The 13,834-nt window shown below is 33.7% G+C and overlaps 2 protein-coding genes, 1 long non-coding RNA gene and 1 other non-coding gene across 7 annotated transcripts in view; 2 read left to right on the forward strand and 2 right to left on the reverse strand.

Annotated features, from left to right (window-relative positions):
* Positions 1-685: 685 nt before the first annotated feature.
* On the reverse strand, positions 686-2,269 carry LOC104801938. Of its 2 annotated transcripts, XR_769955.2 has the most exons (3): positions 2,119-2,269; positions 1,079-1,721; positions 686-977 (listed from the first exon to the last, which is right to left on the reverse strand). It is a non-coding gene; the product is annotated as an uncharacterized LOC104801938 (long non-coding RNA). The 2 variants fall into 2 exon arrangements; XR_769956.2 differs by lacking the exon at positions 686-977 and having other exon boundaries at positions 1,312-1,664.
* Positions 2,270-9,099: 6,830 nt separating this feature from the next.
* Positions 9,100-11,416, reverse strand: LOC104801939. 3 transcript variants are annotated; one of them, XM_019201125.1, is made up of 5 exons: positions 11,274-11,416; positions 10,363-10,501; positions 9,959-10,055; positions 9,574-9,660; positions 9,100-9,406 (listed from the first exon to the last, which is right to left on the reverse strand). In XM_019201125.1, exons 1-5 carry the CDS (start codon positions 11,395-11,397, stop codon positions 9,269-9,271), a joined length of 585 nt encoding a protein of 194 aa, XP_019056670.1. In that variant the 5' UTR covers positions 11,398-11,416; the 3' UTR covers positions 9,100-9,268. The 3 variants fall into 3 exon arrangements, with proteins under 3 accessions (XP_019056670.1, XP_010523623.1, XP_010523624.1); XM_010525321.1 differs by having other exon boundaries at positions 9,523-9,660; XM_010525322.1 differs by having other exon boundaries at positions 9,513-9,660.
* An 868-nt stretch (positions 11,417-12,284) lies between these two features.
* Positions 12,285-12,356, forward strand: TRNAD-GUC. The gene has a single exon. It is a non-coding gene; the product is annotated as a tRNA-Asp (tRNA).
* A 34-nt stretch (positions 12,357-12,390) lies between these two features.
* The window catches only part of LOC104801941 (MLO-like protein 9), a 3,800-nt gene continuing 2,356 nt past the window's right edge, over positions 12,391-13,834 (forward strand). Inside the window, exons 1-5 of the mRNA XM_010525323.1 lie at positions 12,391-12,898; positions 13,006-13,063; positions 13,139-13,383; positions 13,599-13,715; positions 13,808-13,819. Of these exons, the coding sequence (XP_010523625.1) occupies positions 12,758-12,898; positions 13,006-13,063; positions 13,139-13,383; positions 13,599-13,715; positions 13,808-13,819 (573 nt within the window). The 5' untranslated portion in view covers positions 12,391-12,757. The remainder of the gene's footprint in view (positions 12,899-13,005; positions 13,064-13,138; positions 13,384-13,598; positions 13,716-13,807; positions 13,820-13,834) is intronic.

Genomic DNA, 13,834 nt, shown 5'->3' on the forward strand with positions numbered 1-13,834 from the left:
TTTTTTATTATATATATATATATATATATATATATATATTAAATGTAAACTCATCAAGTATTATATATTTCAGATCTAGAGACACATTTTGGAAAAAAAGTTTTCTTGTATTATTCAGTTTCTTAAATACAAATAAATAGAAGAGAGGAAAAAATTTACTAATAAACTTTAACAAAACTAAACCAAATCAAATTAAATCGAATCTAACATATATATATATATATATAATACGCCCCACAAAATGAGGACGATTAACTTTCATTTTGGATAAATACAAATCTATGGAGTAGAGAATAACTAAAAAATAGTATATTTTCTCAAAAAACTATTTTTCTTAATAAAAATTTAATCACTAGTATACATATCTATATGTTATATATATTATATATAAATATTAAATGTGTAACGCCAACGGTAGTTCTGGTTGTGTCATTAATTAATTTCCATTAAGACCACGGGGCCACCGGTTATGGCTTTTCCCTCCTTTTCTGAATCATTTTTCACGTTTTGTTTTCTCTCCCGAAAACCCGAAAAGAGATATCGCCCCGACGCCCCCCCTCTCCTTTTTTTTAAAAAAAATTCTCGTTTTAATTAGTTTTGGAATATATATATATATATATATGTGAACATGTGTGCGTGTTTGAATTTATAAAAGAACCAAATTTCTATCATTTTTATCAACCCAAATCAAAAACCAAATTCGAATAGATTTATTTTTTTTCATCTACAATCCATCCGTTTTCATCGGTTTTGGGCACTTTTCGGATACCCTGCGAATCCGCGTAAGAGCGTGAAAACGGCACGAGTTTCCTCGCTAGAAAGTGAAAACGACATGAAACTCTCATTCTCGGCAGATCAACTGACCACTGCACCACCCTTCACGAGCTTTTATCATTGTTACCAAACAGCATCGACATCACCACGGGAAGAGGAAGTGGGAGAAGAACCCATGTGACCCAACACCAAAACTTACAATGCTGCAGGAAACATAGATGGAAACACGCCAATCGAAAAGCGATTAACAAACAAACCGACAGAAGAATCAAAATCAGACATGCATAACAATCGAAACAAACACCTTGCTCTGAAAGAACTTCGAACCGCCGAAGCACTTCACAACCGAACAAAAAGCTCGATATGTTCGGTCCGAGAGAAAACGAATTCCTCCCAATGCTGCCCTACAGCCTAACGAGGCTAATACCCATCAATCAAATGTTTCACATTTCCAAACTCAAGCAAGCTGTGTAAACGATGACAACTTCCTCAACCGACATGGTGGAATCAGATGTGTTCGATGCCGTGTTTAAGCTCTGAAGGCAGCAAAAGCTCACAAATCACATTCAAGATGTATAGATCAATCAAACAAATATCTATATTCTCACAAACCCAACAATAAGGGTGAGAAAGATGATCAGATCATTTAGATCCGACGTTCGGGCATCCAAGCCAAGAATATCATCCAACCCAGTAGAAAATGTTTTCGAACACGGAAAAAAACAAAAGAGAAGTTTATATCTGAAGGGTTTTCACGAAGAGTACTTGCGGGTACTGCTCATGTTCCTAGACACGAGTTCCAGATGTTATTAGAAGAAGAATGATAACACACCGAATCGAAAATTCAGAAGGGGACGAGGTCTACGATTCACACACGAATTCCCAGCCACCTGCATCAGGAGAAAAGATTGTTTGATTGTTCAAATCCCTTCTACTGATCTCTTCTTCTGCAAAGGAGAGAAATGAAATACTCGAATTATGCACAAATCAGAACGATCTCAATTGAATACTATGATTCCGGATTTCAGATGAAGGAAAAAAAACAAACTGTTTCAACTCAGAGACTCCGAGGAACCCAAAACCATCGACACAACAGCCAAAAGAGAGGCGAGAGCAGTCTGCAGATGAATACCACGGAATACTAATCCTCAAAATCTCCAAAAATCATCTTCCAAGCAATGATTCCACGAACGAATCGGTCACGGATCTCAAAGGAAAACGAACGAGTGATTTTGGTAGCTCGCATCAGAAGGGATCACGATGACAGTAGATAGAGTCGATGAATCAATCAAAGGAAATCCTAAACCGATTGCGAAACGAGAGACAGAGGCAGAGAGATCGAACCCCTGTTTGTAGGAAGAGGAACCGTACGGCGGCGGAGGCCATAGTCGCCGGAAAAACAACGTACTTGGCCAGAACAGAAACGCCATCACCATCTTCTTCTTCGTCTTCCGGGAGTTTTGCTTGGGCTAATACACAAATCGAATGAACTTTGATTGAGTTGTACAGTGTAAATCTATATATATTAATAAAGGAGTTTAAAGGAATATGGTGAAGCCAACTCATCATCTATGTGTTATTTATTTTTTATTTCTAATTATTTTATTAAAATTTTCATTAACTACTAACAAATAAGATATTAAATAATAATTTTATGAACAATATCAATATATTATTTAAAAGAAAAAATTTCATCTTTATTATATATAAATTTTATTTATTATTTTCATATATAAAAACAAATATCAATTAGATTATTTTTATTACAATTAAAAAAAATAGATTACTATAACAATATCTTAATATAATTTAAAAATCTTAAATGTTATTATAATTAAAAAAAAAAAATCTGTTTTAATCTTAGTTGTATATATTATTGAGTTTTTTATTTGCTTACATTTATATTTAAAATTCATTCATTATTTCTATATAAAAAAGAAAAATATCAAAACATTTATTTCTATATATAGATTTGATTTCTACCTTTTATTTGTTCTTTATTTTTATAATACAAACTCTTATTACTTTATGAGTTAATAAATTTTAAATAGCTCACTATTATTTCAAACGACTTTATCCATTGAAACTAATATTAAGGTTTATATTTCCTGATTCAAAAATCTATGGTGATGTGATTTAATAGTATTGGATTAAGAATATAAATAATTAAAATTATATTCAAATGATGAATTTTATGGTGCATTGAAAAATTAATAGTTAATGATAGTATTAAAAAAAAATCGTTTGTATTCCAAAACCGTAGGATGACGTGATTTGATGTTCATGACTTAAAGGCCACGTACCAAAATTTAAGATGTTTATTAAATACCAAATTTTATGGTCCATTAAAACATGTTTAAAACATTGAGCGATGCCCCTTCATTTTGCAAACTTTGTAACGTATACAATATTATTAATTATATTTTCTATTATTTCAGAATAAATGATAAGATTCAATTATAAATTTCCAATTCTCTCTCTTTTTTCCGTGAGTCATGTGGTCTAGGGTTTGTCTCTTTTCTTCTACACAGTGTAACGAAGTTTTTGGGTTGACTCCCAATTCTCAAGATATCAATGTCGTCCCTTTCAATCCGAACCGGATGAGATAGTCAACATTATGCCAACAATGAAATCTCGCCAACAATGACATGCCCATTTCCAAACAAGAGTTGTTGTGTAAACTACAAGACCTTGAGATAATCAGATAGAGGAATTGGAGAACGTATTCATTTCGAGGATGCTGCAGAACGGAGGTCCATATCTCGCTCTCCATTACGCCACTGTCGATTTGGTGAATAAAAATCTTTCCATATATAACCCATCAAAACCTTGAAGGTGAAACTCTCCTATTGTTGGATCTAAGCTTAACGAGATTTGTTTTGTCAAGGTATGAGGAGGATATGCTTGCTTTCATAGACTGTAGCCATGGTTTGACAGCTGAAGAAAACAAAGAGTTATGCCAGATGTGATATGAGGTCAGTCATTGGAAGGAAAATGGAACAAATGGAGGTAGAGAAGAATGCTCGCTGCTTGCCCGTTGACTCTGACGGAAACGTCCCTTCTCCTAAATGTGGGTGGGTTGGGTTTTCATAAAGTTAATCATTTTTATATAAAATTTATTGCTATTTTTAAGAAAAATAAATAGATATTTTTTATCATATATTTATTTGAAAACAAATTCAACTGACTACCAAGTTTAATTTTATGAAATAAAATATAATAAAAAAAATGATAAATAAAAGCATAAACAATACGTCAATATATGGTAGATAGAAAAATTTACAACGACCCACTAAAACCATGAGTTGGATTAAAAAAACTCATATTCAACCCCTTTTGTATAAAATATATTAAAAATTGTTGAGATAAAAACTTAAAAAAACCTACTAAAATTGTGAAATTAGACAGAATATAAAAGTTTAAATGAAAAATTAATCAGCAAAAAATATAACATTTTGAAATTTGCGGGAAAAAAAATAAACATTCATGACAAACTTTTTACAATATAATTAAAACAAATTAAAATATTATTATTGATTTACTACTCATATTTGTGCGAGTTTTCTTACATATTGTATCAGGATATCCGTATAACCTTTTGGAGACAACGTTATCAACCACAATTTGATTTTTGATGCTCATGACTTAATATATTTAATTCAGTTTTCCAAATAAATGCTCAGATTTCATTATGAAATTCAAATGCTCTTCCTTTTCGTAATTCGTGGTCTAGGGCTTTCTTTAACTCTAACAAGGCAATAGGATGTATTGTAAAGGTTTATGTTGAAAATCCAATTAATCTTCTATTGGGATTGGTTTTCCAAATCATCAAGGTAAGTTTTTTTTTTTGGGTAATGAATCATCAAGATAAGTTACTAGAACATTTTTCTATTTGGAGAATGATACCATAAATCTGGAAGATGGGGATGTATTTAATTTTAAATATTTTAAAAAGATCAAACAAGTGAATCGTGGCATTCGAATTTCGCTTCTTACGGATTAAATATTATTCCACTTTCCGCGTTTCCATGTGGCTCATACATCCATACAAATTATATGCATGTATTTATTCATACATTGCATATTTACCTATATATTTTTTTATATGTTGATATTCCTATCTACACAATGTCGAATGAATTTTTAGTCTTCGATTAATATCCAGAATTATTTTAATATATTAGAACTCACCCAACAATATAAAAGTATCTAATAAACACACTGAATAATTGTAGTTTCTCTATCTTAGCAAAAAAAAAGACATTTTATATATTTATTGAATTAGGTCTTTTTACAAAATTATACATTTTTTATTTGTTTCCTTATTTATTTGTCATTATATTGAATTTCTCTAAGTGTACACACATATATATATATACATTTAATATCTTACTCATCAGCCTACATACCATCCACCCAAAATTTGGTTAATGAAATATATTAATTAGTATAAAGATTTATGGGGATACGAGACCCCACGATTAACGAAGTTATGTATTAATTAGTAGAAGTTGAAAAATATGGTATGGATTCAAACATGGTATACAACCTAGAATCATTTTGGTCACAAATATAGTAAAACTCTATAAATGACCACATCTTTTTTTTTACATATTTTTTGTAATGTTTGAATTTTTTTATAATAGATAATGAATTTAAGGAATAAATTTATATTAAAATGTGAGGTGATTATCCATGCATTTTATTATATCACAAACTTATTATTGTTGTTGTTGCTGCTATTATTGTTATAGAAATGTAGTCCAAATATTATTTATCTGATTAAAGTTTTTTGGTTTTATGTGAAAAGTAGTATTTCATTTACAAGACATATATATACACATTTTTTGGATAATTGATATTATTATGAGTAATTAATTCATAGGTATTAATCGTATATTTGGAGGGTCTAAACAATATATGAAAGAGAGAGAAGCAAAGGAATTAGAAAATACAAGGTACTAAATATCCTGAAGATTTATTGGTTGGAGGACATATACAAAAAAATTATTAGTTTTAATAAAAACAAATTATAATAAAATTTAATGATAAAAAATTCTTTAAAGGAGAAATGAATAACCAAAAATGGAATAACAAGAGAAATTTCACAAAATACAATTATTTTTACTAAAATTAGTACTGCAAAATCTAGAATAAAAACCTTTACACCTGATAATCGTATACAATTGTGATGGGTGATTTCGAGGCTCAAATACGAACAAAAGAGATGCATTTGCAAACGGAATTCATGTTTGTAACTTATTGGCCGTACAAAGAAAGTAATTATATACATATATACATACGCTATATATATAATATAATTTTGAACCAGACAGAAAATATGATGTACATTTCCACCTATACATTTACATAGATTGAACAATGGTGGTATTTGAATTTGTAAATATTTGTGCAAGAGTTTTTAGAGAGTTCCACCAGTTCGGTCTGCTGAGTAAGGTAGTAGGGCCGAAGAGCTCAAGATGGTCGCTGCACGAGATGATCCCAATGATCGCCGAGTCTCAGATGGAATACAGAAAAGTGATGAAGCGAATGTATGATCGTAGTCTTGCTTTCTCACGCCCGAACAGTGCAGCTTCCATTACGATGGTCAGTTAAGAAAGCTGATCACTACACTTCCTTAGTAACTATGTCACACTTACTTTTGATACTTGAGTTGAGAATTGGTCTTTTCATGAAACAGGTTCAAAGATCAATGGAAAACCAATACCCAAAAATATTTTAACTGTGCAAACAAGTAAAAGAGATTAAAAAAATTGATTTTTCTCATTCTATATATAACATCTTGAATGAGATTTCACAAATATTATTTTTAAAATAGTTATCTTATAAGAAATTTTATAAACATTATTATTTAATCTAGAAATGAATAAAATTTTTGATGATTTCTTTTTCCCTCTCCGTGGATATTGAAATAGTTTTTAGTTCGAAAACGATATTAATAAATAATAAAAAATACAAGTTTAAAAAAAAAATTAATAAATAATAACGTTTTATCTTCAATGGAAAACTGATAATATTTTGAAAATATAAATTCATCGAAAAATTTTATTAATTACAATATACATATATATTACATATGTGTTTTATTAATTATAATTTATTTTATTATATATATATATATATATTTAAATAAATATTTTAATTTAAATTTTGTTTAAAATAGTGATGTGACATAATTATACTGATGTGTACATGATTTGAAAATCATGTCATTGTCACATCATCATTTTTGTTTGAAATATATAACACGAATAATTTTGGATAAATTCTTAAAAAATTTAGGGTTTTATGGGTTAATCATTGTAAATATAGGGTTTACTTAGTAACAAAAAAAAAACAAAAGGTTATTTCATTAACGTGACTCCCTAAAAAATAGGGGTGTAAAATGGGCGGGTCGGGCCGGGTTCGGACCGGGTTCAATTCGGGCCTAGAATTTTTCGGGCCGGGCCGGCCCACCCATTTATTTTTCGGGTCTAGGATCGATGGCCCGGAGCCCGGCCCTACAGGACTTCGGGCGGGTTCGGGTCGGGCTTCGGGCTTTTTATTAAATAATTTTTTTTTGCGATAATAATAATAATAATAATAATATGAAACATTTAACAAAAATATTTTTAAAACCGATAACAACAAAGTTATTTAGTTCACAAATAAAAATAAAATTGAAAAAATTATCAAATTGTTTAATTCTCCAACACCATAACATGCGATTAAAAACTTTTAAACGTGATAAAAAATAACAAACATAATATAAAAAAAAATTCTATGATGTAATTAATTTAAAACCTATAGAAAAAAATCAATATGTTCATATACAAACAAAGATTTAAAAATATATATATTTGAAAACTTCTACCCTTTCTAAAATGTAAACTTATATATATTATATATGATATAATATGGTTAAGAAATTCAAAATTCCCGTCACTTTAAAAAGTTTAATTGGAACCAAGATATAAAAGTTCATCATTTGGTTCAAATATATATATATATATATATGGCCCATGTCCTTATAATTTTCGGGCGGGTTCGGTCCGGGTTTCGGGCTCCGGGCTTAATTGACATCCCTACTAAAAAATCTCATAAAGTCATAATTATTATATCGATTAAATATGCACTTTACTATAAAAAAATACATAAAATTATATTGACAAATCGTATTCAATGCATATATAAAAAATAATTTTGTAATACAATAATATAATAATATATAAAAATAATTTTAGTTATATTTATATCAATGCTTTTCATATTTTATATTAACAACAAAAAGAATCAACCGCGCATCGCGCGGGTCTCATCTAGTTCCTATAAAGAAATTGGAGAGAATATCTGCACGTTCAAATACCGAAAGCTTTCATTAGGGGATGACCATTCAAGGCACTCTGAGAAAGAAATTGGAGAGAATATCAACATTCAACAGCTCCTAGCAAACCCTCCAAGAAGAACAGATTTCATTTGTATTTTGGAACAGATTCAGCGAATGCGAAGGCTTGGAAATAGGTCTTCAACTTTTCTTCGGCAATATTGCATTTGAAGCTGAATGCGGTGAACTCATCTTTAACCTACCAAAATTTTTCACCGTCTGTTACAATGTTCAAAACACATTTCAAATCTCTAGTATCCTTGGGATTTCCAAGGTATAACCCGTGAAATCTGATCCCAATTTAAATCCTTTTCAAAATCAAGACAATCTCTACAACAACTTATTACCACCTCATATCGTCAAGTCATAGACCTACATGCGAGGCGGGGGCGACAGTCAATGGGAATCTGGAAGAGTTGCTGCAGGATCGGGATGCCATGCTGCTCGAAATCCGGCATCATTATGCCGACGCTGTCTCGTCGGGATGATCAAATTCGTCCAGGGGATTGGGTGTTCCTGAAACTTCGACCATACATTGATATGCTTGTAGTTGTACGTGCTTCCCTTTGTTCGGCTCCAGGACCATCAAACTGATCATCACAACAATCACACTCACAAAATACATGTCCTATTTATCAATTCAAACAATATCTGCAACTAAATCATCACGGAAAGAGAGACACCAATGGCCTCGAGCTCAAACCGAGAGGAAGCTTGGGAGGAGACAACCTTGATGGGCTCGCCATCAACACTGATGGCCGACGCCAAACGGTTACCCAAAATGCGGCAACAGGTTCCGAACCCAAAAACCCGATAAGCATGACGTATCCCAACCCTATTCGTAAGTGCCTGAATGGTAGAACCTTGACCCGTTACCTAGTACCTACCAGGCAAACTCCCGCTCTACACCGGTTTAGTCTTTGCACAGAAACCTGTGAATCTGGCGTAGCTACGGTCACACAACACATTAACATGTACCGTCTTCAAACATATGCTATCTAACCAAACAGATAATGTCTCAAGAACCTTCATAACGAAACGAGTCATTTGAAGAAAGAGACTGAGTCGACTGTAAGTGTCACCAGTTATTAACGACTAGAATAGAAGATTTCATATGGTAGCCTCGACTTCATCGGTGTTGCTAGCAAGGGCACCATTGGTGGTGTCTTCTGTCCGGAGCTGAAAGGATGCATCATCGATAGCAGAGTTGAGCTGTGCAATCTTTTCGGCTAATACTTTCCGTGTTTTCTGCATATTATCATGACCATCAATGTTAAAAAAAATCCAGGGAAGACAAACAACTCTATGGAAGTGAATTACTACAAAATTTGAACAGATAAATGTCAAATTGCACCAAGGACTACCAAAACCACAGGATGTAAGTTATAATGATCACTGTAGCAGCGTCGACTCATCTCCAAAGCCTTTTCCTCATCGTATATGAATTTAGGCAATTTCTTCATGAGATCCTTTCGCCCTGCTCCAGCTAAAGCCCTGCTGATCTGCAAATAAGAAGAAAGTGATTATTGTGACTTACGCTAAAGCAAGAAACAGGGAACTGTTTGAAGTTCCAAGGTAATATCTCGAGGTATCATATATTTTTTTTCTAGAGCATGACGAATCCCTCCTTCTACCGTATTCCGCGATTATATCATCAGCAGGAGAATGGCAATGGAAACTATAAATATACGCCCATGTTTTGTTGACGGATCTTAATCTAGTAAAACACAGATTCGAGATTAATGGCTTCAAAGGCTCAACTAAAGGTCATCGATTAAACCATGTGAAAAAACTTATCACCTGAGGAGCGTATACACATCCAAGGGCACCAACTATGAGTCCTCCCAAAATAAACCCTCCAACAAATAGGCTTGTGCTGCTTGCCCCATCATCATCTCTGTCATTTCAAATGCTACAAGAAATCAAGATAGATATAGAGATACAAGCGGGCACTTGGATCTCAGGAACATAGGAAATGAAGCCATAGATTAAATGTTACTCGGGTCTAAGCTGTTTACACAGTCAAAGTATCTCCTTTACTAATCATCATGTCCAGAAAGCATTACAAGCTATACACCTTAAGCAATAATGAGGAAAACTAAAATGTTGATCTTTATCAAAATTTAAATTGATATCCATTCGTCTTTCGACAAATCATTTATCAAATCTTTAAATAACAGAAAAGAAAAGAATCAACTCTATACCTGTATGCTGCCTGAATGGTAAGGGGCTTTCGGCATCTGGGAGCAGAAAACTGCAGTTTGTTGGGGCCACGCAGTCCAAATGAGATATTGACAGAGGGTACACTACCAGGGACTTGAGTTCGTGTCTTCAGAGTAAGGCCTAGAATGGATTTAGTGAGAATAAGTAAGGATTTCTGAGGCTCATGTCCACAGTTCCTAAAAGGATGGTGAATGAGAGGGGGAGAGAGAGATGCTGCTTAAGAAGCTCTTGTACCAAATCATATGCATATCACGCAAAAACCTCACTGGGAACGACAACAAGATTACATGTTCATCAGGGTAACGAAAAGAATGCTTAGATTCATAATAAGGAATAACAAAAGGCAGGGGATTTTCCATGGTAGTAGCAGGGAATCTCAAGATCCAAATTATGCTGACCATTGCACTCAGACGCAGGTTAAAAGGAAGAGAATCAGGTGAGGGAAAAAAAAGCTTCTTGAACACTTGTTGTGAACCTCTTCAAATTTAAACCTGTTTAGAAGGGAATCTAGAAATAGATTGCAACATCTTCAACCATATAGCCTTATGTCCACACCGGCAAGCAGACACGTACGATTCCGATCCCAATCCCAATCAAGTAGATGTCGTAACGCGAGCAATACCTCCACTGATGAGTCAACTAAGAAATCTGGATAAGCTTTCACCTGAATCCTCCAATATCATAATATTGGCGGAAACCTCTCGATCTGTTTCCACATATTAATGCGACCGAGTGATACGAAATCCGAAACAGAACACACATGACTAAAGGAAACATCAAGTTTCACCAACTATGAAGGACCTAAACAAGTAGAAATCGAGATTTTTCAACAACCAGAAGAATGCGAAGATCGTCAGGAGACGGAAAGAGAAAAACATAAGTGGATAATTACCAGATGATGGATGAAGTTGGGAATTCTTCGACAGAATCAACGAGCCAGAAATAGCCGCCATTGCTTGATGAAGCTCGAGCTTGAGAGAAGAGACAGAAGAAAAAACTGAGATTTTTTTTCTCATAACATTTGGGACGAGGAAGAAGAAATATACAATTCGATGATATCTAAGCTAAAAAGCTCGGAAAAGTTATTTTCCTTAAATAGAAGCCTCCGCATCAACTAGAGGGTTTCAAATTTTAAAAAAAATCCATTAAAAAAATTTAAACTCCATATATATATTTTTTATCCTATTAAACTCTATATTTCTTATATCTAATAATAAAATACTTATATTTTTTAAAAATTAACAAATAAAAACCTAAACACAAAAATTAACTATTCAACATTAACATAACAACAATTTAATCATATTCATATTATACATCATCAATCATATCATATTTAATAATAATATTAAATTATAATAATATTAATAAAAAAATTACTCATATACATATACATAAGGTTGCGCAACTACAATTACCAACCAGCAGTATTTTGATATATTTTCTCTAGTAAAAAGGATTTAATTATCACGTGAACTCGAGTAAAACAAAGTCTCCATTATCTTCAACAACAACTTCTTTCATGTTCGGATTTACGTGCGATATCTAGAGTTTTTTTTTTTATAACGGTCCGATTACATCCACACTACACTCGAGACCAGTCTTTATATATGGACCATTTTGGTCCAAAAATTACATCCTCTCCATCTCATCACCTATAAAATCGAAACAGGATCTTAAAGATGGTTTTGTCACTTTTAAAGCCACAAACTGTTGGATTGTAATATTTAGAGTTGTTTCTTTTTCGGCTTAAATTCCGCATCCTTCCTACAGCCGAAACATAAACGGCATTATCTCCTCCCGAGTCTTGTCCGGCAACTCGTCAGCCATATTCACCACGAAAACGCTGTTTGAAGAGATTTTCTTTGTTTACAAATATTAATAAAGCGCTCAATATATCAATGTCGCTGTAGTATAGTGGTGAGTATTCCCGCCTGTCACGCGGGTGACCCGGGTTCGATCCCCGACAACGGCGGGGTTTTTTTTTATTTTATATTCACCTCCAACGGCGGTTTTTTTATTTATTTTATATTCACCTCTTCATGAGTTCTGTTGTCTAACAAAAAAATGGTTTTTCTGCTTCCTATATTCGTTCTTCTCCGTACGTTCCCGGTTTAAAGACGTTGGAAACTCCAAACATTAAAAAAAAAATGCAAAAAAAAAAAATTACAAAAGAAGAAGAAAAGGAAAAATTTTAAAAAAAAATTAAAATCGAAAATTGCACCACCGGATTTCACTCGGTACATCGCCGGCGGAAAAATTCTTCTCCTTCTGCAGGTTTTTTTTTGGTTCGTTTTCTCTGTAGATTGAATTCATGATCGCTAAGTCGGATAGCAAAGATAGAGATTTTTTCCGGTGATCCTCATCCGTTGAGATATGGCCGGAGGCGGCGGCGGCGACGCTGCAGAAGGTCCGAGAGAGCTCGATCAGACACCGACGTGGGCTGTCTCCACCGTTTGTGGCGTAATCATCTTGATCTCCATCGTCTTGGAGATGTTCATCCACAAAATCGGAGTGGTAATGTATACACGATGCGCATATACATCGATTCGAATGCGGCGTTTCTGCGTGATTTCTCTGGTTCGTGTTTTACATGATGTTTTGCCATTCATACGTCGTCTCAGATCTTCGACAGAAAAAAGAAGAAAGCCTTGCTCGAAGCTCTTCTGAAGATAAAAAACGGTATGATTTCTGGGAATCGCTAATCGTTTTTTTTTTCCGTTTTATTTGAAACCGTTTGTTCTGTGGTTTCATCAGAGCTTATGGTTTTGGGATTCATCTCTCTGCTTTTAACGTTTGGGCAAAACTACATCGCGAGCATTTGCGTGCCGTCCAGATACGGACAAGCAATGTCGTTCTGCGGTCCGTACGATGGTCCTGACATGGATCCAAAAGCGCAAGTTCACGGTATTCACGCTCTGCACAAGCCCCACCACGACAGACGTCTCCTCTCCCTCGAGCGTCGCATTTTAGCTGACTTTTCTCCAGTGAATTGTGACTACGTAATGCTTCGCTCCTTGATATGCATATTCCCCGTTTCCAAACTAAAATCAGAATGTGATCATCCGTTTGTGTTCGCATAGATGCTTCACAGGTCATTTGAATTTGTTCATTTGTGAGAAACACAATTCAGGAGATTGGTGAGAGAAGATGATGGAATTATAATGGAGCTTTTGTCTGCCTCTTTTTATATATACATGCATATTGTTGGTTGCAGGGTTATGTGCCACTTATATCGCTCAACGCCTTGCATCAGATTCATATCTTCATATTCTTTCTGGCCGTGTTTCATGTGATATATAGTGCCATAACCATGATGCTTGGAAGAGCAAAGGTGAGACTAACTCTGCAAGGGTGTGATATTTGTGTCTGTAAATTCTTGAGGGCAAATCTTTGGATGGCTTACTCATTTTTTCCTGTATGAAGATCCGCGGGTGGAAAGAGTCGACAGTT

This window comes from Tarenaya hassleriana, unplaced genomic scaffold (genome assembly GCF_000463585.1).
Source record: "Tarenaya hassleriana unplaced genomic scaffold, ASM46358v1 Cleome79, whole genome shotgun sequence".
NCBI classification, from domain to species: Eukaryota; Viridiplantae; Streptophyta; class Magnoliopsida; order Brassicales; family Cleomaceae; genus Tarenaya; species Tarenaya hassleriana.

What these genes read in the sequence shown, in the direction of transcription:
- LOC104801939 (XM_010525321.1), bottom strand. Translation starts at nt 11,397, where the DNA reads ATGAGAAAAAAAATCTCAGTTTTTTCTTCTGTCTCTTCTCTCAAGCTC. An exon ending in ACCATTCAGGCAGCATACAG is followed by an intron (nt 10,056 to 10,362) that starts GTATAGAGTTGA and finishes TTGAAATGACAG; the next exon opens with AGATGATGATGGGGCAAGCA. An exon ending in GATGTGTATACGCTCCTCAG is followed by an intron (nt 9,661 to 9,958) that starts GTGATAAGTTTT and finishes TCTTATTTGCAG; the next exon opens with ATCAGCAGGGCTTTAGCTGG.